The 27,580-nt window shown below is 38.6% G+C and overlaps 1 protein-coding gene across 7 annotated transcripts in view; it reads right to left on the bottom strand.

The window, feature by feature from the left end:
- Nucleotides 1-27,580, bottom strand: part of LOC149300014 (NT-3 growth factor receptor-like) — a 261,807-nt gene that overhangs the window by 162,433 nt on the left and 71,794 nt on the right. For all 7 annotated transcript variants that reach the window (XM_089485793.1, XM_089485792.1, XM_089485794.1 and 4 more), the window contains exons 2-3: nucleotides 20,464-20,538; nucleotides 17,987-18,058 (exon numbers count right to left, since the gene is read on the bottom strand). In XM_089485793.1, the coding sequence (XP_089341919.1) occupies nucleotides 17,987-18,058; nucleotides 20,464-20,538 (147 nt within the window). The remainder of the gene's footprint in view (nucleotides 1-17,986; nucleotides 18,059-20,463; nucleotides 20,539-27,580) is intronic.

Below are 27,580 nucleotides of genomic sequence, written 5' to 3'. Positions count from 1 at the left end.
CCGTGTCCGAAAGGCCGTCTTCCACTCGTCTCCTTTTCTTATTCGTACCAGATTGTATGCCCCACGTAGATCAAGCTTGGTATAAATATGGGCCGAGCTAAGACGATCTAAAAGTTCAGGTATCAAGGGCAGCGGATAACGGTTTTTAATGGTAATGTCATTAAGAGCACGATAGTCTATACAAGGACGCAGTCCCCCATCTTTCTTTCCCACGAAGAACATGCCTGCACCGGCCGGAGAAGTAGAAGGTCTTATAAACCCTTTATTAAGAGCATCATCAATATAGTCTTTTAAAATCTTGAGTTCAGGGCCCGAGAGAGGATAAATACGTCCGTACGGAATGGGAGCACCAGGAAGCAAGTCAATAGGACAGTCATAACTGCGATGAGGCGGGAGTTTGTCTGCACCCTTCTTTTCAAAAACATCGGCAAAGGTATAGTAGTTGGAAGGGATACCCGGCGTAATCTTGTTGACAGGTTGTGACTCCAGAGAAAGCAACTGTCCATGTGGAGGAGTGCGTTGACATAAACAAGTAGTTTTGCAATGTATGGAGGAGAAGGAGAGTGTTCCCTTCTCCCAATTTATGCAGGGGTTATGCCGTCTTAACCAAGGTAAACCGAGGATGACAGGAAACAAGGGGGACTGGACTAAATCAAATTGAAGAAGTTCATGATGACGGGTTCCCAGGCAAAGAGTAAGGTGAGTGGTCTCTTGAGTAACAGGACCAGAGGCTAGAGGATTACCATCGACCAGGTGAATATGCAGAGCTTTGGACTTGGTGAGACGAGGTATACGATGCACGGAAGCAAATGTTGAATCCATGAAGTTCCCGCTGGCACCGGAGTCCACCATGGCCGACGTGGTGACGGAACCCTCAGTCCACTGTAGAATGAGAGAGACGGATAAGTGAGGAGCAGGACGAAACACAGTGGGTCTCTCTGTGGACTGCATCGTAAACAGCTTACCTCCCAACTTAGAGGGTCTTACAGGGCACTCGCGGAGCATATGGCCAGCCTTGCCGCAGTAAAGGCAGAGATTCAATGTCCTTCTTCTGGAATGCTCCACGGCTGAAAGTGGTCCCCGAAAGAGGCCTATCTGCATTGGTTCCTCCTTGGGGAGAGAGGCAACCGCAGGAGTAGGGGCTGGAGCAGGAGCAGGAGCCTGATAGAGCCGACGCCTAGGAGGGCTGGATTCCAAGGTACGCTCCTGTCTACGTTCACGTAATCGGCGATCAATCTGAATCACCAAGTCTATAAGTACTTCCAGGGAGGTAGGTATCCCAACGCGTGCCAGTTCATCTTTCAAAGGGTCCGAAAGACCTAAACGGAATTGATCAAGGAGGGCTGCCTCATTCCACATAGATTCAACCGCAGCTTGACGGAAGTCTGTAACATACTCTTCCACTGGTCGCCTACCTTGCCTGAGGTGGCGCAGTGTTTTCTGGGCAGTAGCTGCTCTTAGTGGATCATCATAGACCTTGATTAAAGCTGACTGGAATGTGGACCAGGAGTCAATGACCGAGTCATTAGTGCGGAGGAGGTGATGGGCCCACTGCTGTGGTTCGCCTGCTAGTAATGATATTACTGTGTGCACCCTCGCACGGTCTGAGGCAAAGGTGCGGGGTTTCAGTGTAAACATCACCTGGCAAGCTGAAAGAAAAGTCCGGAATTGGGGCCTCTCTCCGGAAAATTTATCAGGCATAGCTATCTGAGGTTCCGGGTCAAAAACCCCTCCAGGAGCTAGGCGTCCGGATCGAAGTTCCTGTAGCTGATACCGGAGATCAGCTACTTCCGCTTGAAGTTCCCCCACAGTGCGGTTAAGGGAGGTTATCTGGTGAGACATAGACGTCATGGCCTCAGCTAGCCCTGCGGACTCCATGCTTGGGCTCAGATATTATATCAGACACCAGCAAGTGTCTGTATCAGCAGGGTAGAAGGAGCCCAGAATGCAGGACTACTGGAGGTAACCGGAATAGTCCAGAGTAGTAGAGATGGGACACAGTAGAAAAACACAGGTAGAGGCAGTACTCCAAATAGCATAGACCGGTAACAGGCCAGGGTCAGGTCCAGGCAGCAAAGTAGCGAAAACAGGTCACAGGCAAGGGTCAGGTCCAGGCGGCGAAGTAGCGTAAACAGGTCACAGGCAAGGGTCAGGTAACAGATCAAATCAGGAATCAAATAGGTAAAGGAGCACAGTACAGGAGACGCTGTGTAGGGCACAAAGCGTCTCAGAATATCTGAGCGCCGACATAAGGGAGCTTGAGGGTTTTATTGAGATCCCAGACGTGGCGTCTGACGTCACGTCTGGATCTCCGCCCTCGGTTCCGCCCCCAACCATCTCTCTCCTGTGAGACGGCACCAGAGGTGCCGCCCCTCCAGAGGAAGCCTCTCTCCCCACTCCTCCCCCTCCCTCCTGCATACTGTTAGCAGGAGGAGAGGAACTTAGGGCGGCGTGCTGGAGCGCCGCCCCCTCCGTGGGGACCAGAGCCGCGTCGCCGGCGTGTTCCCCAGCTCCCCGCGTGGACGCGGGGAGTGAAGAACAGACTGCCCGAGCCGGCGACAGGGACCGAGAGCCTGCCACGAGCAGACGCGGTCTGCCACGGGAGGTAAGTCCCGGACCTTGAATGGCACGTACCGTACGCCGGGCGGTACGTGCCTTACATTCTGTGAATCTATCTGCATTCTTCTGGCCTCTTGGTGCACCTCCGGAAGAGCCCAGAACCTCAGAGACATTCTCTCCCCTGTTCCGCCAATTGGAGAGAGGGTATGCCTGAAAGCTCCGCCCATTCGCGAAAATTCACTAAGAGGAGAAATGCACATAGAAAGAAGACAGAAAAACAAGAAGATGCAAGAGAAGAAGTGAAGAATGTCAGAGAGTGTTAGTGACATTAAAATGTAAATGAAAATTCACAGCTCTGTGCTCAATTTTGTGTTGTTTCCTTTGGGGTCTCTCTTTTGCAGAGATTTGTACAAACTAACAAAATTGGCAAAGTAGTAGGAATCCATAGGAGTCTACTCATCACAACCATGTTGCCACAAGTTAAGGGAAAGAAACAGTTTTTAAAACCTCATTGTCCTCCAACTTGTCAGCCCTCAAAAAGGCTAGTGCATTTCCCGAGGGGATAAACCTCAAGGAATGACAGGTGGGCGAGGGTCTACTTGGCTCAAGTAGACCCTCCTAATATTTTGGTTACTCAGCACACATTTTGTGCACTGGATAAATGACTGTTAATGTAGGTGATGAATCAGGTTGCAAGATCCATGTAAAACAATAGTAAAACTTATTGAATAGTCTATAGTCTATTCACCAAACAGGTAATTTAAGCCCACCAAATTCATGATAGCTGGTTGATGACTTTATGCAGTGCCTGCCAAATAACAACGTGGGTGAGAGAATGTGTGAGAAACCTTCCTCTGCTGTTGCAAACAAGATGCACAAATTATACAAATCATCCAGGGTGTTTTCATATATCCCATACTTAATGTATGTAGTTAAAGGTGCTATTCCACTTAGATACCATATTAGTTTGTTGAACAAACAGACCGTTTCCTTTCTTCTTAAGACCACAACACATAAAACAACACAGCAACATTTACATAAGTATATGCTATGGCCACAACATATCAGTGCCATGTTTGTGTCACAGGACGATTAAGTGTTTTCAGGCAGAAATTCTGAATAAGGCAATATTATACATTTAAAGAATTACTTCTGGAAGGGGTTTGGACATCTAACAGTATAGGAATACTTATAGAGCTACATTTATTTAGTACGGTGTGAAATTGAGCATAGGATGTAGAATAGCACCTTTAATACGATTTCCTGAATTATGTCTACATGCAGTTTGCTATCATAATCATCTATGATCATTATTCATATCATTCCTAAACATTAATGTTCATTACATATATTTGTAGGCAACATCATTTCTAACATTGATGCCTATCTCCATATAACAACTGAAAGAGTCTGCCGTAAACATCCATGTATAGTTCATACATTTCTATTGTTAATTAAGGCAGTGATTAGAGGACATATATCTGTAAAGTGTATAAAGTCGGTTTGTATCTGCGTACCTTTAGTTTCTTTATATTATTTTTAATTTTGTATGTTAAGTTTAACATTATTGTTAATTTAGTACTTTTCTCTTCTTTTAATAGTAAAGAATTTGCTGGCGTGCTGTGATATATCAATAATAATAATTTACTGTAAAATGTTGGTGCAGACGCATATTTCAATAGAAGGTTTATTTCTCATGAGGTTGTCTCCTTAAGATTAACCACAAGGAGAACACAGAGGGACTAATAATACTTCAGAACAAGTCCAATGTCTTTATGTGTGCTACATTATTCATTAGACAAAGAAAAAAATTGGTGGTTTACATATTGAATTCTCTAGGAGACAAGAACACTTAAGAGACCGCATTTTGATCCAAAGACAAGTGTTACCATAATTCTAAAGCAATGAACATTAATAGCTATGTAATGTGTCCTGTAATTAGCTAGTGTGGCGTATAAATGAACCCTTATGTTTATACCAATGCAAATACAATTGCTTTTACGCATCTTACCACTGGTGACAATATGTCTGACCACGCGGAAGTCTTTGGGCAATTAATTAAACGATTGCTAAATAAAATGAATCATCTATTCCTCAAGGAACGTCTAATGGATATAATGTACTTGAATTGGCTCCTCTGGATAAAACACCTTGAGAATCATAAGGTAGGTTAAAACAACTCATGTTTTCTTTGAATGACACTGGCAAAGTCACCATACAAGAAACTTAAAACATTGTTCAGGATCCCCAGTGAATTCCATATCGGGATGAAAAGGCAGAAAACAGGTGTAAGTATAATATAACTTTAATATAAACCATAATATGTACAGTTTATATACAATTAAATCCAGTACTTTGAAAGGTGCCTGTATATATTTTGATTGGCCCTTGAAATCCTAGAATGACTGCTATCACATTATAACCAAAACTCAATAAGAAATAAGAGTTGTTAAGAGTTTAGCATGCATGCAGTACTTTGCTGTACTTTAGTAGAGTACCCTAAGACAATATAAAAACAAAGTTCTTAAAGCATGTAATACTTTTCTGAAGGAAATCAGATTTTCTGAGGGGGGAATGTTAAGCCAAAACAAAAGGACATGATTTGAAGATGGAAAGTGGAAGACAAAAGGGGCATAATGGACACACGTTTGCATTTCATTACGAATGCATCTGGTCTCAATGACTGGACTCCACTTTTCTCTAAGTAAAACATAAATTCAGTCATAATTGTCAGTCAGTGATATATACCGCATACAAATTCAAGCCACCCATAGACTGTTCTTCCTAAATGCTGGACTTAAACGTAACATTTTATCATAGTGTGAAAATTAAAAACCCTCCCTGGAGTCATTATTTTCTCTTATAACAACAGTTTGTGCAATTAGTATGGAACAGGAAGTATTCATCTTATAATTGTGATTACACAGCTGGGGTCCAGAGGCTTGGAAAGGAAGAGGAGCTTTACAACCGTACCGAAATAGAAACATCTTCAAATGCGACATTAGCCCGGCGTTCCATGAGTTTGACTGCAGCTTGAGTAAAACATACCCCCTTTACGTCTAGGCTAGTTTTAGAATCAATTGACTGTGCCACAAAATGCAACAAAATAAAACTCGGTAAAATGAGGTGAGGTTGGTCAATTTTACATTAGTTTGCATTTCTTGCTCCGTTTCATCATTTTCTGTTGGGGAATTCACGCTTCCAAAACCGGTGATTGAAGAAATTAAGAGAAGAGAGATAAGTGGCACAAATTAGGTTCTACTGGCCCTTCAAGTGGTTCCGCGCCAGCAGTTACTAAGTGCAGCAGTATATGAGATCACGCCCTGGGGTCCGCTATTATTGCAACTAAATAAAAGAAAGTATAAGGTGAGCGACATATCTGTGACAGCAGAAATATCATTCAACTAGGTTCGGGCAGAAGATAGATTTCTTGAGGCCACTACTGTCACAGTGGAAAATATATAAAAATAGATGTGTTTTATTATGCATACATCCACAAAGTCTCACCCATTGGCATTAGCCAGTTAGACATTAAGCTGGCACTGTGTTATGCAGAGCCAGCTCAGCCGTTTTTGCTGGACAATATTTGCAAGTGTTGGCCCTTCATAATGTATAGTGAAGTAGGGGGAGATGGAACCACAACTCTCTCTCATGGGGAAAGTGGTTAAGGAACATGTAGAACATGGATATGTAATGGGTATGGCCAAGTGCCACTTCGGAGAAAGAAGAAATTGAAACCTAGGTGTCAGGACTCGGGTGATCAGGTCGGGTAGGAGCCCATGCGCAGGGGATACTTGGGGTTCAGTATGTAACCCACGGTGCATGATTATGCAAACAAAGACACCACAAACAGAAATCCAGGTAATGCAGTGTATTTCATGTATATAACAGGGCCAGCAAATAAGGGTAATATAGTCTAAGCAAGTAACCGGACGTATGGCAAAATAAAATACAGGTAATAAGTCTTTTGGCAGGGAGCCCGCTTGGAAGGGCGCAACAGACAGAGAGCCCGCTTGGAAGGGCGCAACAGACAGAGAGCCCGCTTGGAAGGGCACGAAAGGCACACAGCCCGCTTGGAAGGGCACGACAGACAGAGAGCCCGCTTGGAAGGGCGCAACAGACAGAGAGCCCGCTTGGAAGGGCACGAAAGGCACACAGCCCGCTTGGAAGGGCACGAAAGGCACACAGCCCGCTTGGAAGGGTACGAAAGGCACACAGCCCGCTTGGAAGGGTACGAAAGGCACACAGCCCGCTTGGAAGGACACAAAGCAGGGAGTCCACTTGGAAGGACACAATAGCAGGGAGTCCACTTGGAAGGACACAATAGCAGGGAGTCCACTTGGAAGGACACAATAGCAGGGAGTCCACTTGGAAGGACACAATAGCAGGGAGTCCACTTGGAAGGACACAATAGCAGGGAGTCCACTTGGAAGGACACAATAGCAGGGAGTCCACTTGGAAGGACACAATAGCAGGGAACCAGGAACAGTACAGGTGCAGAGCCACAGCAGGAAGGTCCATAGACTTCAATACAAAGGCCCTGACTAAAGGGCAGGGCAGGTTCATAAAGGCAGGGTAATCCAGGTAATAAGGCCCAGCTGGATGTAGACTAGTGTTTAACCCAGGTAACAAGGCACACCTGAGTTCTGAGTGCTCCAGAGGGCGGAGGGTGGCCACTAGTGGTAGCAGATGTAAATGGCACAGGTATGAAAAAGCCATGGTTCAGGCAGCAAAAAAGTGGTTCCTGACACTAGGTATGGTTATCAGTAAGACCTCCATACTAATGTTATCAGCAACTGCTTCTACTGTGTGGAGAAGGATTTCTGGATTTGCTATAATCAGTGAAGGGGTGCTAGAATTTAAAATGTGACCCAATAATGTAACCAATATTTCTGTCACAGATAATAGGAATTCTACACATAAAAGGACAATCATTTTAATTTTAAATAATTCATACTTGTTAAAAGGTTAACAGACGAATTGACGGAAAAAAATAAAAAATCAGAGGAATTGACAGGTTTTGCAAATAATGTCTTTCCAGATTTTTCCAACATTTCCTATTTTAACAATGCATGCATCTTATGAATTAATAGTCTTTTGAAATAAGCCCCCAACCCCTCTATTACCCAAATGATAAGTCAATTGTATATGACATACAAAGGTAACTTCGGATTTTTTTTAGTATTTCAAGTGTGTTTTCATGGTAAGCTGTTTTAAACAGATAACTGACAGCACCTCCTATACTATATAGAATATTACAGGATATTTTGTCTCCAGAGATAGTATCTAATTATCAGGCACAATAAGACCTTAAGCCTTGAGGATCTGAAATGCTAAGATGGTTTATGTAAGATAATGCAGACAGTACTTTTCTTTTACTGTCAAAAAGTCTCCTAAAACAATACATTTCACCAGCAGTGTATACCGGCCTAGGCCCTTTTCGCATATCGGCTATTGGGTGTACTGGTTACAAGCTAGTTGGGAAGAAAATAGGTTTTGCACAGCCCCCTCTTAAAGATGTGTGTTGTAGGAAAAGATTCCTAGAGGTGTTGTAGAGTGAGGTAGGGTCTGGTAGGGGGAAGGCGACAGAGAGAGCTCTCCAGATACACTGCATTCTACTCACCCATTTAATGCAAAAAACTGCATGAAGTAAATCTCCTTATGATTAACAGCACACAGTTTGTTCATATTGTGCACCATGAATTAATTTCATTTGAGACATTTGCACAACTCAGAAAATTCCTTTCTTTAAAAAAATAACATGGTTAATAAATTCTTATATACTCAAACATATGTATTGGTCATACATATATCTGGAAACTTGTAGTTTCAGGCTACCTGGAGCCTCCCCTTGCGGGACGTGGCCAGGACTGATGTCAGGTGGGCATTCCACCAGGGGCGTACCTAGAGTAGTAGGACACAAAGGATCACTGGCTTGGTAGATCTGTAAGTGAAAACATTGACTGATATTAAAATGTTTAGCATTAAAAAAGGTTTGGGCCTGCTTCACATAATACCGATCCTAGCGTGATAATGAGAGGTGCACTGCAAATTACTTTTGGGCAACTGCCCACTAGTAAAGCTGTCGAGAGGATGCTGCCTCCTACAGGTCTAGTTGACATAGGCAAGAATACAACACTGACACTCAGACAAGTCCTGCATTACGAATTTATTCACGGATTTAACCTTAGGATACCGCCTTGTGAAATAACTTGTAAATATATTAGAATATGGGGATTTATTGCTTTTAAGCATCCAGAGGTTTACAAATTGCTCATTTGTCAGCAAGATTTATTCTTAGCTCTTTTCATTTTGCGTACCATCTTGAGATTGCCCAAATTAATGCCTGTGACAGCTATGACATTAATGCAACCTCCTTGCCTCTTCTCCGGAGACAGCTGATAGGTGGGTATTTAGCCAAGGCACAGGAGAAAGAAATGGGGAAAAAAGACATGCAGAAACCAAACGAATACCTAGATGCTGCTTCCAAGTGCCACTGGACAATAATTGAAAGTGTCAGTTTCTATCTCTCCTCTGTTTGGCGTGTTTGATAGATAATAGCATCTGACATATTATCCACTGTTCGTGACTGAGCTCCATTGATGCATGTAGAAAGTTGTGAGGAACTCCAGCGATAAATGGAAAAATATCAGATATATTTCTCTTCCTGCTTTCAAATCTTTGTTTGTTTGCTTAAGCGATTAAAACTAAACCTTTCAACATTTTTGTTTGCCTTTCTGAAATGATTGATAAATCATTTGGAAATATGAAAATGTCACAGCCATGTCATCTGCACTATACATAACTTGTTCATTTATTAACATACAGTGTTACATTTGCTGTTTCTGAGATGTGCGTCATCAACCAGTGTGACAGAGAAGGTGTTATATGCTATGTAACATCTGCTTTTGCGGAGCGAATCCTGGATTAACAATTTGCAATCTAGAAGAGTATGCACTCAACAGGTAAACTATTTTGTTATGCACAATAATAATAAAAAAGGGCAAGCAACTACCCAATCACTAAGCAATGTATACAAAACAGAGACAAAACAAAAATCATGGCTGTTGGATAAATAGGGCATATCACTGAACACAGTCTATCTGGTAATGGTGGGTGGCTACTCTATTTACCACCACAGATTGACTGCCCCAACTATAATCTGCCCCTTCACATCTTCGTATTAAGTGGAAGGGGGACGGGTTCTAGTCTACATATGTTCTTGGGTGTGTTGACCAAAATACTATTTTGATACTAAGCAGAGTAAAAGGACAGCTATAAAGACCATGGGTATAATAAATAACATTTTACTACAAAAATATCTCTAGTTCATAAACCCAATGGGGGGGGCTTGTAAATGGAGACACAAAACACTTTTCACCACCCCTGCTATGAGCTGATGTGAGGAATGAAAAATTAGCTTTCTTGGTTTAGATTTTATGCTAAAGCACTATTTAGTTTCTCCGGTATTCTTTTGTCAACAAAGCATACTTTATACATGGATGGCTACAGAAATTGGTATGGGGGGAGGGGCAGAGCCAACAACAAATTGATAAGTCCATCAGTTTCTCATTTTTCACATGCTCCTTCATTTAATCCTTATTTATATTCTTTGTCGATCGCTCTTGTCAGACAACCTCATTTCTAAAACTAACATACTCATTACTGCTACTGATTTCCTCCCTTCTTCTTGCTGCCAGTGCCTATGGATACCTATAGTGATGTTATAGAATAGATAGATATGGAAGATTACATTTTTCCACCCACAACTGCTCTAGCGTGTTCAGCATACAGCCATGCTATGGACCGGCCCGCTCCTTTTATTGCTTACTGTTGTGAGTCCCTGCTTATAGGAACTCTTGAGTGGAATGAAAAAGAACTGACTGCATAGTTATAACTGACTTAATCAAAATGACTTATTATTCTCATATTTTTTTTTCACTTCTGACTGTCATATATTAGATTAATAGGATGAACCTTTATGGTCAGTAGAACTGAATTGTTCTCCTGGAGAGACACTTGTAGTATGCTAACAAGGTGTCTCTTCTTAATGGCTCCCTGTGCGATAGTACGTCTTATTAGCAAGGGTAGGTTTGCGTGCCAAATTTAAATATCATTTTTGGTAGGAGAGAGAAGGTTGGGTAGCATTGGAAGGGAAATATATTCACATAGCTAATCCATTTTACAGCTGGCCCACTAGTTTATAAATCTTGGCTAAGGTTTTATTTCAATTTCCTGAGTTTTCAGCACAATTTATTTTATAGCACATGGATCAGAAACCGTTGGATAGCTTCTTTTATTTTGTTTCCCATTGTAAAAAAGCAGAATGCCACTGATGGTTAATTTGTCTTCAATAATTCTAATTCCCACCCTTTCATTATGATTAATATACATAATGATGAATGCCCCAATTTAATGCCTCATAGATTATCATAAGCAGGTAATATAATTCAGTTCCGGAAGGAGACATAACAAGGGCCAAAGGTTTAAATGAATGAGGAAAGAGTTCCCTATTTCATCAAATTTAAGATGGAAATTTAAAAAACCCACAAAGCCAGGTTATAATTAGAATTGACTAGTTACTTAAATGTAATGTAAATTCTGCATTCTGTAAACAAGTTTTTGAGGGTATGAATTAAACTATTCATACCAGTCTGCTCTCCAACATGCATGTATAATTCATTCGTGTCCAGTCTGAAGTAGACAGCCTGGCATTTCTAGTTATACTCCGGCAACAGATTTTTTTTCTATAACTTTTAATACTTCAATGCATTGAAAATCAGTGCGAAAGAACTTATTTTCTGTTTGTTAGAGGACCAAATCCCCTTGAGGGTTATTCACCAAGGTAGGAGGAAAGCTGTACTTTGAACTTTGCCAAGTACACTATGCATTATAAAGGGACAAAGACAACCCTGGTGGTTTCTCTTGCATGATAATCTTGTATTAAGCATTAATTAAAAAAAAAACCACAGAAATGATCCAATAAGAATGGACTGTCTACCCTATCTATATACGTCCTGTTGGTTGTACAAGGAATTGTACAAACATAAATGTAACAATCACAAGCAAGTTGAGTATACAGGTTGCCTAGAAGCAATAGAGAAAAACATTGTAATTATATTGGATAACCAGTGTTACTAGTGTATCGTGAAGCTTTACATTATTTACTTAAAGTGTTAAGTATATTCCTCAGACACATCTACTATATATATGTATATAAGGAATCCAGAGCTGAGATCTCCTCTCTCGCCTTTTGATATGAAGTTGTGTTTTTTGACAGCTGTCAGGGGAACCTGACAGCTCCACATTCAAAGACCCAGAACATGGCTTAAAATGATGACATTTCAAGGACTGTGGACGCCTCCATTAAAAAAATAAGGACGCCTCACACCTGAAAAATGAATTTTGTGGCATGAAGATTTAATGGTGCATAAAAGAAATACACTTAAATACACTGAAAAAAACCTGAATGTTTAATGAGGAGGGAAATGCTGGGCCAAGATGTCATGGTCTACAATTAGTGTCAGAGGATTAGATGTAATGTAAGAAAGAAGTTCTTCACTGATAGGGTGGTATATAAGTGGTTGAGCCCCCTAGCTCCCTAGGTTTGTGGTTCTACAACAGGTAGAACAATTAATTGTCACCAGCTACATTTCTTGTTATACACAATGTGTAATATGTCATTTGTAAACTGAATGTTTGCCAGAATAGCATTAACACAACCTTGGTTGCATTCAGTAAATTATTTTATGAAAAAATAGTAGTAAAAAAGCTTCATGTATTGCACTATTAAATAATGACTAGAGTTGGTAACATTATTGACACCGAAAAGAATAACAGTAGCAGAAATCATTGAATCAGTCTAAAATCCAAAATATGGTCAGAGTAATTTTATTTCTGCTATTAAACCCAGAAAAATCATCTCCTAGGGTCAAAAATACCTCCATACTGGCTCCAAACATGATTTAATGATGCTCAAGCACTTATTCAATACATTGTTCATTATCTATATGATTCTTAATCCACTGGACCCTCCTAGTAAGACAGAATGTCTGTCTATATTTGACCTGCTAGTACAAGGATCAATATGACCTTCTGGAATAGCCAGGTGACTTATTACACAGACCTTACTGTACTATAGCAAGGGCTATTACAGTGATGGAGGCCTTGGCACCAAACATCACTTCCTCACTGTTGTGATATGTTCTTTTACCAATCGAGGAGCCAAAAGAATAGTTAAACATCTGTTTTTTTTAAGTTGCTTGAGTGGGAGTATGTTACAGATAAAGCAGGAGACCGTCACACCTTTTTAGCACAGCTTAATTTATCAGCATGCCTGGGAACGCTCTAGGTTTTACCTGGAGTCTCCAGGTACGTTTCTTCTTTCTCTGTGTTTGATCACGCCCACTCCCTGCTCACTCTCCACCCGCTAAGGGCTGTATGGGGTAGCCCTGCCCCTGCAGGCAACTAGCCCCACCTCTTCATAAAGCCAATCCCCCAGAAGAGGGAGAGCTCTCGGGTGCCTACCCTGGGAAGTTTTAGTAATGGAAAAGGTAAGGTCACACTACCTAAAGCTTGTGAAAGAGACATAGAAGGCAGTCTAAGGCAGATCAACTACCTGTTTTGAGGTTTTCTTTCTCTCTCCTCCTGCCTCAACTGTTACTAATGCCACTTTAACCAATCAACTACCATCGTATACACACAACAACAACAGGGAAGAGGTAACTGAATGGGAAGGAATAATTATGCAAATTGTGAGAAGATATTTTTATAATCCGTAAAGATCATTATACCGTATATATTACCCATACTACTGCCTTAGATTGTATGCTCATGAGCGGGGCCCTCAAAGCCAACCATTCCTGCCAGGAACTTTGTATAAAAATACCTTAAGGCTAGAGGGCAGCTCATGGGCAGGGTTCTCAACTCCTGATGTATCTGTATGTATTCATGTATATTTTATGTGTTAACTGCCCCATTTAAATTGTACAGCGCTGCATAACTGTTGGTGCTTAATAAATAAAAGGTAATATATATATATATATATATATATATATATATATATAAAACGTATAGAACTGTAACATTTGAAATTTGGGAAAAATTACAGATCTGTCTAAATCATAATCAACTGATAAGAAAATAAGTATAACACAGACAGAATCTGCCTCTCGTCATTCTCATGTCAGAACTTTCCGCCTCTCTTCATATTTTGACATTATACCACCCACTGCATTCTAGCTTTTCCCAGCAAGAGTACTGTCTTACCAAAAGCATAAATATCATATAACTGCCTCAATGATTTGATAGATGTGGTCAATAAGGAGTATTATTATGCTGGGTTATTGCATAATACTTTATAGCAGGAAACGGCGCGGTTACAGTGACAAGTTAAATTGAATATAATCTTCATACATTTGCAAAATAATCATCCTAATTAGGTAATGTAATGGACAGCATATACAAAGACCTTGAGCGATTGGAATAAATATTCTAATAGTGACAGAACTGATCCAGAATGACATTTACATATTAAACAACAGTTCAAAATACAGGAACACACTTGTCATGGAAATAATGTAATTGCAAATTTGTTTTTCAAGTTTCAAAGCAAAGGCCATATTTGCAGCAAATAGAAGAAAGTATCAGTTATTCAAATGATCTGGCATCTCCAAGACTCCCGCTATGGTGGAATATAACCCCCAGTATCCTCAACCATCAACATGCATAATACCATCGTCAATTACTGGGGTGTATTATCCTACTGTGCATGTCACACACACCATGGAACCTCAGAGTACATTTTTTTTTGTTCCCAGTTGCAAGTAGGTCTTTGTCTACACAGTCCTCTGTGGGGTCTTCAGAGGAAGAATGCTGGAATATGATATCCAGTGGCATAACAAAAAATGTTGAGGACCCCATGCAAGACGTACAGTGGGGGACCCCAAGCTCCTCCTAAACACACACAGACACACACTAACACACAGTAAAATACTTACACACACACACTACCATACTGTACCTATTTACATACACATACAGTAACATACTTACACACATACTAAGAAAAATGCTTGCATAGTTACACACACACTAACATACTAATACATTTACACACACAGCGACATACTTTGTTGGCTCAGGAGCCTGTAGGTCGGTGTCAGTTGTTCCTCAGTCGCTGCCTATGTCTGAGCACTGGGAAATGACATCAAAAGTCACTGAGGGAGCATGGCCTATTGGCCCAGCAGTATATCTAGCCTTGGGGCATGGAGTTGGAGGAGCTGGTGTTGAGGGTTCCCATCATAAACCCCCAATGGGTCTCTGTTACAGCATTGAAGACGTCTTGGTGCTCTGCCTAATTAGGCCACTGTGCATATTTCATGGTATTTGTAGTAACTGGTGTAAGGAAAATTGATCTAGCTGTATCAGCTAGAGAAAACATTGGTTACAGCTGACATCTTTTATTGGGCATAGATGTAACATTATACAAACCTCCAGGACCCCAGAAGTCAATTGTTCATCTGAAAAAGGGACTTCTGACATTCCGAAAGCATATGTAACCTTAAATCTTTTTTATGTTGGCCCAATAAAAGGCATCAGCAGCTAAAGGCTCCATTTCCCATAGGCTAATGTGGCTACATTCGTTTTTTTTTTTAAAAAACATTGTTTTCAACTTTGAGAGATGAGATTTTTTGTAAACTAATCACAGATTCGATGCAAGCGCTGTTTGCATTCATAAGGACGTGTTTACAATACTTAGCTTGTAATGCTGCATATTTAGCAAGGCTTAGGAAATCAATATGTGGTTGTACAAAATACTACATTATTTAAAACTAAAGAATGGAAGAAAATTGCACATTTGTCATCAAACGTAGAAGGTGCTGTTATTAATAATATTCCAAAGAGACACGGAAAAAAGTCGCCTGTACTCCAATAACATTTCTAAAGTACCTTTTGCAATAAATAATAAAGACGGGCTGCTTATAGACCATTCAAATAGAGTAACCAAAGAAAAAAAATCCCAGCTGCAACTTACCCCTCATCATCTTTAGGTTATTAACTCATTCAGTACCGGTGTGCTGAGAAGGCTTACTGCAAAACAGGGCCTTGTTCTTCTAAATCCTGAGTCTTACATTTGGGGAAATGGGCAGACTAGATGGGCCCAACTGCTGTCAACTTCTACGTTTCTACTGAAAGGGTTAACGTAATTTTGTTTCATCCACACCATAGTTGTTACAGTAATTTCCTTTCACCACCTGTAAATCCATAATCCCATTCACCTGACATAGTGCAAGGGACTCACATTCATCACGAGCGAGCACATGTTCTTAAGAATCGGCAAGCAACTTGTACTCTCGTGACCTTGACTAAACTGATCTCCGTTTTCTCCTGTGTGTTAGTCGGAATTGGCTTTGCTCAAATCCCGTCAAGTTCTAGCTCATCCATATACTCCCAAAATCCCACATACTTCCAAAATCCTTCTACTTCTTATTAAATCCTCTATAACCTGGAATGTGCATATTTCCATCCTTCCAATATCTTTATTACTCTGTTTCTCCACACACACCAAGATGCAATCTCCTTATATTCATCACAATGATGGATGTCTTCTTCACTTCTCATTTTGGTTATATGGCTGTAATCATTTTTAACAAGCCATTTCATCAATGGGTCAAATGTTCACATCCTTTTAAAGACACTACAATATTTATCTCATGCTACAAAACTTTGCACATGGGAAAGGACCTATGTTTTCAACTTTGAGAGATTCTTAATGAAAAAAAAAGAAAATTAATGTGCCCTGGGATAGATAAAATTGGCTAATTGGTACCTTTGAGATGATGAGACAATATTTGGAACTTTGATCACATATTCATGTGAATAAACTGGCCAACTTCAAGTGTATAAATTAATTTAGAAAAAAAAACACGTTTACTGGAAAACAAAAATGTGGGTTTTTTTTAATGTCCAGGCAATGGACATTCACGCTGATTAACCCAGATAAAAATGTGCAATTTTTATAAGTGATAAATCCTGTCCCTTATAAACAGAAAAGTGAATTGTTAAACCTATAAGATTATTATGTAGACAAAAGGTGTATTTACTAAAATGGGAGATGGCAGTAGAGCTATGGTTTCAACTCCCTGGATTCACTATGCTTTATAAAAGGACTATCCTCTGAGAAGTTGGGGTCCCGCTGCAATCAGGGGAAGCATTTATTATCCGCTATCCCAAGCTGTCCAAAATAATAGAAAGCTGTCAAATGATTTGGCATCTTTGACAACTTAACCGCTTTTACTTCATCCCCAGCTTAGGTCAGTTAAATAAGACATAAAAGTGGTTAACTGGTTAAATTAAGTTAGACAGTAATGTTTCTGGAGGTGTTGGGCTGGAGGTTACTTTATGTACATGTGAACATATGGGTTTTTACATTGTATGTGGGAGTTTAAGCATTTCTGCCAACACATTTGAGAAAATAATTAATTCTAAAGCTTAGTATTTTAGTAACTTAATTGCACCTTATGGAGACATTTAGGAGTCATTGACATAAACCATATTTAATTAATTTTGTTTTACCTTAAACCATTACAGTTCAAAATAAATCTAGGTATTTTCATGTTACCTCGTATACATGTAATTATGTATAATTATGTGTATACACATCCATAATCTCATGTGAGGGTTGATGTATTACAGATCGAATGTTTCATTACAAATACTTTACTGCTTCTATCAAAAGTACAAAATGTGATAATAATAATAATAATAATAATAATAATAATAATAATAATAATAATAGAAATCAAATTTTAGGTAGAAACTGAGTAAGATTATTACTATCAGTGATTTTGTTTTTTCCCAGTAACAGTTGTTTTGGAAATTGTTATTTTGTTTTAATCCCCAAAATTTTTTTTTTCAATATAAAACACAGATATGGGTCACAATGAGAAATGTCAGATCTAAAAGGCATCTGAACTCAAACAAGTTACCTCTTAGGTCTTGAAAGCTTATGAAACTCAATTTTACTGTATCGATACTGGTCTGGGAGCTTGCAAGCTGATACCTGGGAGCTTGCAAGGGCAGGCTACCCAGAGAGCTCCCTCTTCTGGGGGAGGGGCTTTGTGAGGGGGCAGGGCTAGCCATGCACAGCCATATAAGGGGAGTGGTTAGCCTTGTGATGGGCAGGGCTAGCCACAGACACGGGCAGGGCTAGTCCCAAAAAGCATGACATTTATTAGGAGTGGGAGGAGAATTGAACGGAGTGGACATGGCTAAATGTTTCCCTTCTCCAGAGAATGAGGAGAGTGACCCAGAGACCCGGGGAAGCAGTACTTTAACTAGAGACTCCAAGTCAAACGGGGAGAGTTCCTACGTATGATTTTAAGATGCTGCAAACTACATTGGATTAAGAAATAAAATAACTTACATGTAGTGCAGTTGTGGGTTCTTGGCAAATGCTCTTAGCTGTATGCTTCGTAGTCCGGAGTCCTTGATCGTTCTGTAACAAGATTTGCAAGGAAACGATCAGTTATTCATATCATTTCAGTTTTAGTAAATTTAATAGTTATGTATTTAGTAGAACCTATATAGTAGTAAGAAGGGTCAAATGATAATACTTTGGCTCTCTTCCATACACTGGTAGATTTTTTTTTTTTTTTCTCGTGGATGTTCTATTTTTATTTTTTTAAACATTCTGACATGTTGGCCCATAAGCAAGGGCATAAGTTTGGGAGCTAACCCACTTTACCTGGAACATTGACAAAGTATCACTGTATTATGGTTTTAACAGCAATAAATCATAAGCATTCCATAGAGACTAGTGTATCTGCCTGTTCCTATGTGTGATATACTGATTTAAAAAAAATCTTACGCCCCATTGCTTTTTCTTTTACTGTTTTAGAGCAGCTACACTTTACAGAATAAAACAATATATATATATATAATGTGGAACCAGACTGTACCCTTAATCTTTGATTCTCATTTTGAAAACACACTCATATATAGTCATTTATACACACGTACACTTAATATATATATACATACATATATATATATATCAATGTCATTTATACACACGTACACATTATATATTATGTGTACGTGTGTAAAAATGACACACCACTAAATGGGGTCCCTTGACATCAGGGATCCCAGGGAAAACACATAATTTTAAATGATTATCAATCCAACCTTACTTGTATAAGGACTAGAACTTTTCTCATAAAAGTGTACAGTTTTAAGTGACACTAACCACTGTATTTTCAATACCAATATTAGCACACTCCATGCGATTCATTACATTGAAAGCTGAGTTTGGTCTTTAACATCTATATTTTTATTATAGAGAATTAGTATGATTAGGCCTCTTGTCGCACTGTAGGAGGCTGAATGAATTAGATGAGATATGTGGCTGGGTACTTTCGTTTTACTGTTAAACATGTATCGTTCACCCTTTCGTTTACTGTATAAGATTTCAGAGACATTTTTGTCCCCAGACTCTACATTGTTTTTAATACAGCAGTTTCTGCTTTGACTTTTATGCCTGAAGGTTTCTACATCTCATGTCTTACAGTATATGTTCTCAGCATCGCATCTCATTATGTCTCGTTATTGCCCCCACTGATGCCCATAATTTCATCCTTTTCTCTGCCAACTGATACCTTCCCCATTTGTCACACCTGTTATGAAATAATGAAAACTGTCCCTTTTTCTTTCAAAAAACAAGTTTTATTATTACAATTGAATTTTACAAAAATCAATCTAGTTACAGTGCCAAGTGTGAAAATTCTCTATTCTCATTCACGCTTCCGATTCTATATCGTAAAACCATTTTTACAAGGCCACTGCTACAAAATATATTTTGATCATCCCTGATTTCACCTCTCTCTGTGTTCATCATGTGTTGTTACACTGTCAAATTACTAATGCAGTGATTTTTTTTTATTATTTATTTATTTATTATAAAAAGGTCATAGAGGTTGGCAATATTATTGAGGGGGTTATTATGCACCTGTTACCCTGGCAAGAATTATACTTGAAGTAGAGCTTTAGACCTTAAAGTAAATGAGAGCTCCTTTTCCTATTCAAATCAATAGAGTGGTCGCAGCCAATTGTAGTGTTCAGCTAACACGCAAGTGATTGGCTGCCATTATTGCTGTTGACTGCAATTGGAGATTAGAGCCCGCTGACTGCAACGGCAATGCTACATTCAGGGCCGGCCCAAGGCAAAATGCCGCCTGGGGCGAATTTTAAAATGCCGCCCCCCACCTTATCTACCCTTCCTCTCCCTCCGTCCCCCCCCCCCTTGTACTTACCCTTCAGCAGTCCTGCGGCGAGTCTCCCTGTTCGGTCTCGGTGCCGGCTTGTAATGCTGAGTGCCGGAAATCTTCAGGGAGACTCGCCGCAGAGGAGAGAGAGAGGGTCGCTGAGCGGGTACTGACAGCTTGGTAAGCGAAAACCACTCGGCGCCCCTTTCTCTCTTTCGCTTTAAAAAAAAAAAAAAAAAAAGGGCTTGGGGCGGCAAAGTGCCGCCCCTTCAAAAGTGCCGCCTGGAGCAGTTGCCCCACTTGGCTCCATTGTCGGGCCGGCCCTGGCTACATTGTATGAGCGGGAAGTATATTTAAGTATGCTTCCTGCTCCAGCAGAGTCGTCCAAGGGAGGAGGAAAATGAGATATAAAATTCATTTTGTAAGTCCAGTGAAACGCATTGTAGTCCATACAAAAGAGCTCAAATGTGCATTAAAAGATTTACAAAAAACTGTTTGGGGATAAGACAGTCCCTCGCAGAGTCCTGCATTTATGCAGTTTTGTGATATTTTGTAAATATTCAGTGCTACTACATTCATTATGTAAGGAAAGCAAATATTGATACAAAAAAGTCAAAATATTAAATCAAAGACTCACAGCTCCTGAAGTCCAGTGTAGAGTTCCATATCCACCGCATTCAACGTATGTAAGCCCTTCCAGTTTTCAATGTGTCTGTAAAGAAAATCAAGGTTGATGTGAATGAGCTGACATTATTATAATCAAAGGGGATTTATAATATTCATGTGTTGATGCTACAATACATAGAGAAAAAAATCCCAAATCAACTGGTCATTTACAAGAGTAAATGCCGCATCGCAGATGCTAGAACCATAGAAAATGTTCAATTACTACTGCAGATTACATCTGGGCCTCATTGAAAGCGTTTTGCACTTATTATACAATTCAATACAGTAGCATCATAAAAATGACCTGTCTTATGTAAATATGACGCAAGCGAACTATGTAAATGCATGGATTTCAGAACTTTTGTTCCGGTCAGGTCACCAAAACATCTGCCTCCTGTGTTATTCTCATAAATGGTTCCTGATGTGCCTGTATCTTAGAAATTAACCCACTAGAGGGATTGTGCAAGCATAAGAGAAACAGAAGAGCCAGTGTTAGGATGAAAGGGTTGAGGGTCAAGGGAGTAAGTGCCTCCAGAGATACTACAATTCTAAGAATACTTAAAGTACTTAAAAGAAAATAAGTTTTCATTGATTTTTTTTTTCTTTATTACATGGGGCTATTGGAAGAATGTAAAATATTTGGAAACATGTATGAAATTCCTCCAAGACATTTTTGTTCCCTGACAGCCAATTTTCGGTGAGTCTCAAACTGTGTTGAACAGGGCTGGTTTGTGCTTCATAATTTGGTTAATTACTAGGCTTATCAACTGACTTAAATTTGGCAGCATTTCAAAGAGGTGGCATTTCTCTTAGTTCCTGTTTGTTTTATTCTAACCTGGGAGAAACAGTACATTCTAAGAAATATTTATCTGTAAAGACATACATCGCCTAAAGAAATGTTGCTATAGTGGTGTAAGATCTGCGTGATACAACATCAATAATACATATATAAGGTATAAATATATGTAGCGGAAAGAATCTCTCAAAATATCCTGGGATTAACATGGACCAAAAGAGCGTGCTTTACATCAGGACCTACAACACAAGAATATGTGTTTAAGTTGGAGTAAGAAGGTGGTGGCAATCAGAAATCACACTTTTGGAAGAACAGACGTGAAGACATGGAACAGGCTTTCAGGAGGGCTGATTTTTTGTCTGTGCCAGGCATCGCTAAAATTGTTTTCCGTTTGGACAGAAAGAGACTGTTTATTTGACTTTATTTGCCATACATTATTCGTACATCAAATGTTTTTTTGGTGTTAGATTTATAGGTTATACAATTATTTGTTATGTATCACTATTAGTTATTTTAAGGTGATTACCTTTGAGGTTTCTGGCAGCTACTTTCAATTTTCTAACTCAGTTACAACCTTCTTTTTTCATGAATTGCTAAAATCATCTGCTTTATTTAGCAGATTTAAGCAATGCCTGGCACAGACAAAAAATGTGTAAGCAATCTGCTGTTTTATAGGAACGGGCAGATATAAGTTACAAAATGTAAGTTATGATTTCATCAGAATCAAGTTTTTATAAAGAAAATGTATCTATATATATATATATATATATATATATATATATATATATATATATATATAGATATATAGATATATACATATATTTATCGTATTGGTCCAAGAGAGAATGGAGTCCTTAGTCAAAAAGAGAAAACCTTACAGGAACACATGGGTCTTTTTTACATATGGAAGGTCAGAAGTGGGAATTTCAAATACACACAACATGAACAGAAAGAGACATTGGTATAGGGGTTTAACAAATATCGATAATGCAAAGTTTGGACCTATGGGTGCTTTTGAAGCTAGAATGAGGGCATATTAATTATATACAAGTTTATGTGACTCTACCTTTTTTATTTTTTGACCTCATTAAAATGTATAAAAAAGACTCCAACCAGGTTCAATAAAAGCACATAGGCTCTATACAATAACGTTCTACTACAGAGAAATAGTTCTGCAATGTATAACCTCTGAACAAATTTACCTATTGCAATTTATATTCATATTTATTTTAAAAGGTTTGCTTAAGTTATATCACCTTTTTCTAACACAAGCAGAAAAAAAGAAATTTTGCTCCTATTTGCCATGTTGCAGGTTTTGTTTTCACTTAACCACCCACACATTAACAGCAATTCCCAATTGTGAATAAAAGTATGTTCTGTTGTCTTGGAACAATTGATTTGCTTCTATATATATATAATAAAATAGAAATACATTTTTCCAATACAATTTTGGTGGTACTGTGAGTTTTGATCATGCTTAACCCCTTAAGGACAACAGGGTTGTCCTTAAACCCATTAAGGACAATGCATTGTTTTCCCATACGGATTTGGTCGTGAAGGGGTTAATATATTACAATACTATTTTATTATCTATTGCAATGTACAGAAATACATTATTTTTAAAGTTTGATGTTGCCCACCCTGATTTCCATTCTCTGTGTATCACCAATGACCTAGATTCATAGAGTCGAGCCATTACCCTCTGCTCTAACAAACAGCTTTTCTTTCATACTGATCTCAGTGTGCTCTGCTGGCCATGCTAATTATAATATCTGACATAAACCGTTAGAAAGATGTGATATATATTGCTGTATATTGCAAACCTATAAATCCGGTAGAACACAAGATGAGAATCATGGGTAAAATCTAAATTTCACATACTTGGCTGAAATATATTAGAGCTGTTTCATCCATTCATATGTTAAATACTGCAGTATCAAGCTTAGTGTCTATGCTGTATTGTAATTTATACTTGTAAATTACAGGATGTAATATATATGCCTGAATATGTAAACTATATGTATTTAATGTCGGCACCTGTGACTGCATTCTAACAGGTGCTGTGAATATTCATGTTTTTCTAGGGAAAAAAATAAACAATCCTTGTATATAGGATCAATTTGTATTAACCCATTGGGTTCCAGTGCAGTTTTCTGTATGTTTCTCCATAGAAGGACCCAGAAAGTTCAAACAATATGGTACATAATACTGAATATATTTTCCATAACAATGTTTAACATAGTAATTTGTTATTATTATCTTTTATTTATATAGCGCCAACAATTTACACAGCGCTTACTCTTAAGAATGTGCTCCATTGGTAAAATGTTAAACTTCTACATATATTATATCGCAAGTAGCAAAGCTGAAAGCTACTTGGCTGATGTGCTCATACACTTTGGACTCAAAAACATAGAATTAGTAGTTGTAAGACTGCAAATAAGAAACATTCAGAACATCTAGTCCACTCGTTCCTTCTAGGTTCTTCCTGAAGTACAGAAATAGCTATTTTATTGTTGTCTTGTACATAGCCCCTATGTAACCCTGTGTAGCAAGACTATTGATGAGCTTGTGGAGATGTAGAATCACAAGAAACTTTTGAGGTCCGTTCCACTGTTAAAAAATGTCTAGCAAATTGTTTCTGTAGCCAATAACACTTGAATCCAAGAACTAGTTAAAGCAACTGTGTTGAGTAAATCTGAATAGAAAGGATTCCAGTGTATCCAGTAAATCTGAATAGAAAGGATTCCAGTGTAACTGGTGCTCTGAACATTCTGAGTCTTACTAGCCACACTATATCAGTCTTTAGTTGTCTAAGGCACCTTTTTATCAGACCAAAATTCCTAAAATAACATGTACAGTCAAATATATTTTGCAGACCTCAGACGGTTCCTTCTCGAGATACAAAAGCAAATCATGCTATCTTCCACGGAATGCTGAAATCTTTATTTTCCTATAAGTTATGGCGATGTCACAGAGGGGAACACATGTTCTAACCGTAAATGATTTGCTGTCATAATTGTAAATAATTAAAGGGAGCTGTGATCAGGAAGTTGTTGTCACCAATCATTTGTTAAATAATAACAAATCAATTGAATTCTAGCAGGGGAGTAGACCTGAAAGCTAAATTAACTGTCAGTGTTTGTGATTTTCTGTTTATAAATGTTTATACAAAGTCTCTCACCGTTTATTGATCACGATTAGGACTCAACACGGAGAAACAATTTATAACTCTAAAATTGAGAGGAAGAGTCAAAATCCTACCCAATTCAGATTGTCAAGGTGACCTGTTTCTAGATAACACACAAGAGTTATCTGGTAATCTAAGATTCTTTGTATGTCTGTGAGAACATAGATTAAGAACATTATGTATAAACTCTAATGGATGTTTGTTATGTGACATATGGTACCATCAATCCCACATGTAAACAGCAGAGTCTTTCACAACAGATGGCAGTTTGCTAAGTAGAGGGTAGGGGGGCATCAATGGCTTATTTTTTAAAGCCAATAAGGTTAATTATTGGGTATGTAAGAAATCCATGCATATGCACATATGGTATTGTATTCCACCTTTTATAGGAGAATTTTCACACCATTGAAACACAAAAAATAGAGCAATCAATGTAACATTTTATCAAACTGGCTTTTGAACTTCAGAAATCACAGCATAAATTTTCACATTCATCTAGCAGGCCAAATAAAGGTGTAAAAAGTATGTTATAAACATTTGTTAGAAATAGACATCCTAAAGATATATCATGTTGCCATGACTTCAGTGACACCCGGTTAAACCATATGTTATCAACTAAGACTTAGAGAGGTGAGCTTGGTAGAACCCAAGGATTCAGACTTTAAAAGCATTGAGCTTAAGGGACCTTAACAGATATGCAAAACGCACCTAAGCACTTTTGCTGTTCTTGTTGACCTAGACGACGGGTAAAAAGCTAAACGCTATGATGTGGGGCGTAAACCGAAAGAAGAATCAGTAATTTTAGCAGGAAAAGCTATTAAATGAGGAACACTGCCAGTTTGTATTTTCATTAGGACAAAATGGCATGGGGCCAAACAACCAATCAGGGCCCTACTGTCCACTGACATTCTTTAGGAAGAAAAGGAAAGACAGACGATAAGAAATAGCATCTTAGTCTATTTCCTCCTATACACACTGAAACAAGATTGCCAGGCTATTTAATGGGCTGTCACATCTTGGCTCAAACTCAAATTGAATACAGCACTGAAAGACATCTGCAGTGCCACTTGTGTTGGGGTCCTGCACAATTCTTCTCACCAGAGATATAGACAAGTAATTGAATGCAAGTTTTACATCATTTCCTGTGCTTTCATAGTAAATATTGCACCCAATGGCAGCCTGAGCAGTGAGTTGTAACATTTTTTTGGCAGACGGAGCATGACTAAGCCTCTAATGCTTAAAGTTCCTCTTTACAGGTGTTATCACAAATATCTAAGGTCAGGGCAACAATTTATAACATGTAATGTGGGTGCAAGTTGGCAGTTGGCAAGTTGGCAAGAAAAAAATACCAGAGTATTTTCATATAGAAATACTTTAAAGAAAGAATAATGATAATAAAAAAATGCTGCCCTGCAGTATGTGGTATATATATACTTATGGAAGGATAGTCAGTTATAGATCCTCCATACTGCAGAGCAGCATTTTATCTGGGCTGGTCTGCTATATGTAAGAATTATATGTGTCCTGGAAAACATGGCCAATGATGTCACCCTAGATTATGATTATCAACATGTTGTCTATAGATTAAAAAATCAGTGGGGATAATCAATCTCTATTCTCTTAAAAAAGCTTGCAGTCTATTTTCTCAGATCATAAAGAACCCCAAATTTGGAGGCCACGTTAGCTTCCAAAACCACCCTGCACCCTATAAAAACCAGACATTTTGTTGAATCTCTATGTTGGTAAATGTTGTAGAAAACAATTCATTAAAGGCATCATTTTTCGCTTTAGCTATAGTTTTTATTATTGTTCTGTCTTTGTCAACAAGACCCAATAATAACTGTAAGTGGCTATTGAAACACAGAGACATAATTGCCTTGGAGGCATCTGTCACTACTACTGTTCGTAATAAAAGTGTCTTATTAACAAAACCATATAAAATTCTAAATCTTTGACGAATAACATATTGTTCATTACAATAAACAGCCTGAATTAATTACTTGCTACATTCATGCATAAAATCTACGCTTATTTGCAAGTGAGAAAATGAACAAAATTGCCCTTTAAAAGCCAATAGATTGGGTCTGTAGCTCATTCCCATGTGGTTCTGTTTTCCAGTACAAGATTAAAGTCATTTCATAGTGTTGATACGCTGATAGCTATAATGTTAAAGGGGTTGGTAAATAAAAATGGTTTGTAAATATTCCAAGAAAGCCTCACATTTTCCCAAGTGTATCTGGCTCAATCAGCAATGTTATTTATCAAAGCCTCGAGGTCATGTGATACCTAGATTAAGTTCGTTTTATATTCAACCATATACGGTTATACCCCTGAATAGTTTATATTCTTAGCTTTCAAAAAATAAAGCAAATATATTTCACAGGACTTCAAAAATAGTTGGGCACCTCACCAAAATGGCAGGCCAAGAGCAGTACGGCAGACATTTGACATCAGCAAATCATAAATATGCCTAATAGCATTTTGGTTTATACTGTTAACTGCTTAGGTGACGAACGGCCTGAAAAGTCATTGGGATTTATTAAAAAATTTTATCAAAATTATGTTGTTAGCAACTGTGTCCCATATAAACCAGTTATTTAATAAACTAATTAATTTCATTAATTCTTTAATTTATTTCCAACATATGAGTATTTTTTTTTTAAATGCGTATGTTAATACTTATATTCCTAAATGTCTGAATTTACAGAAAAATGAAGCTCCAGGGAATAAATCTCTGGCATATTTGAGGACGTTATAGTTGTCCACCTGTGTCCACCAAGTGGTTCTTGTTTCTGCACCCTTCCCTAGTGTTATTGCCCTACTACCCCTTTAGCCCTGGCTCACTGATCGATCTCACATTTGGAGATGGAAGGGTCAATGGAAGGCTAACATACGATCTTTATCAATTATATTTATGAGAATATTTTTTAGGAACACTGACAGACATAAATTTAAGCATATCACAATGTGCTACAATGTACCAAACACTAGTATTCAGTATGTTTTATATAAAACAAATGCTTCTAAAAATGGGAACATTGTGAAACCAGTTCTCTTGATTTATGCTACCAGTAAAGTAGTTACAGCATCAAATCCAATTGT

Source organism: Sceloporus occidentalis, unplaced genomic scaffold (assembly GCF_023333645.1).
Source record: "Sceloporus occidentalis isolate IW3139 unplaced genomic scaffold, rSceOcc1.0.p SCAF_26, whole genome shotgun sequence".
In the NCBI taxonomy this organism is placed as follows: domain Eukaryota; kingdom Metazoa; phylum Chordata; class Lepidosauria; order Squamata; family Phrynosomatidae; genus Sceloporus; species Sceloporus occidentalis.
Note: the sequence above shows the minus strand (reverse complement) of the source record. Positions and strands in the feature narration are given on the sequence as shown.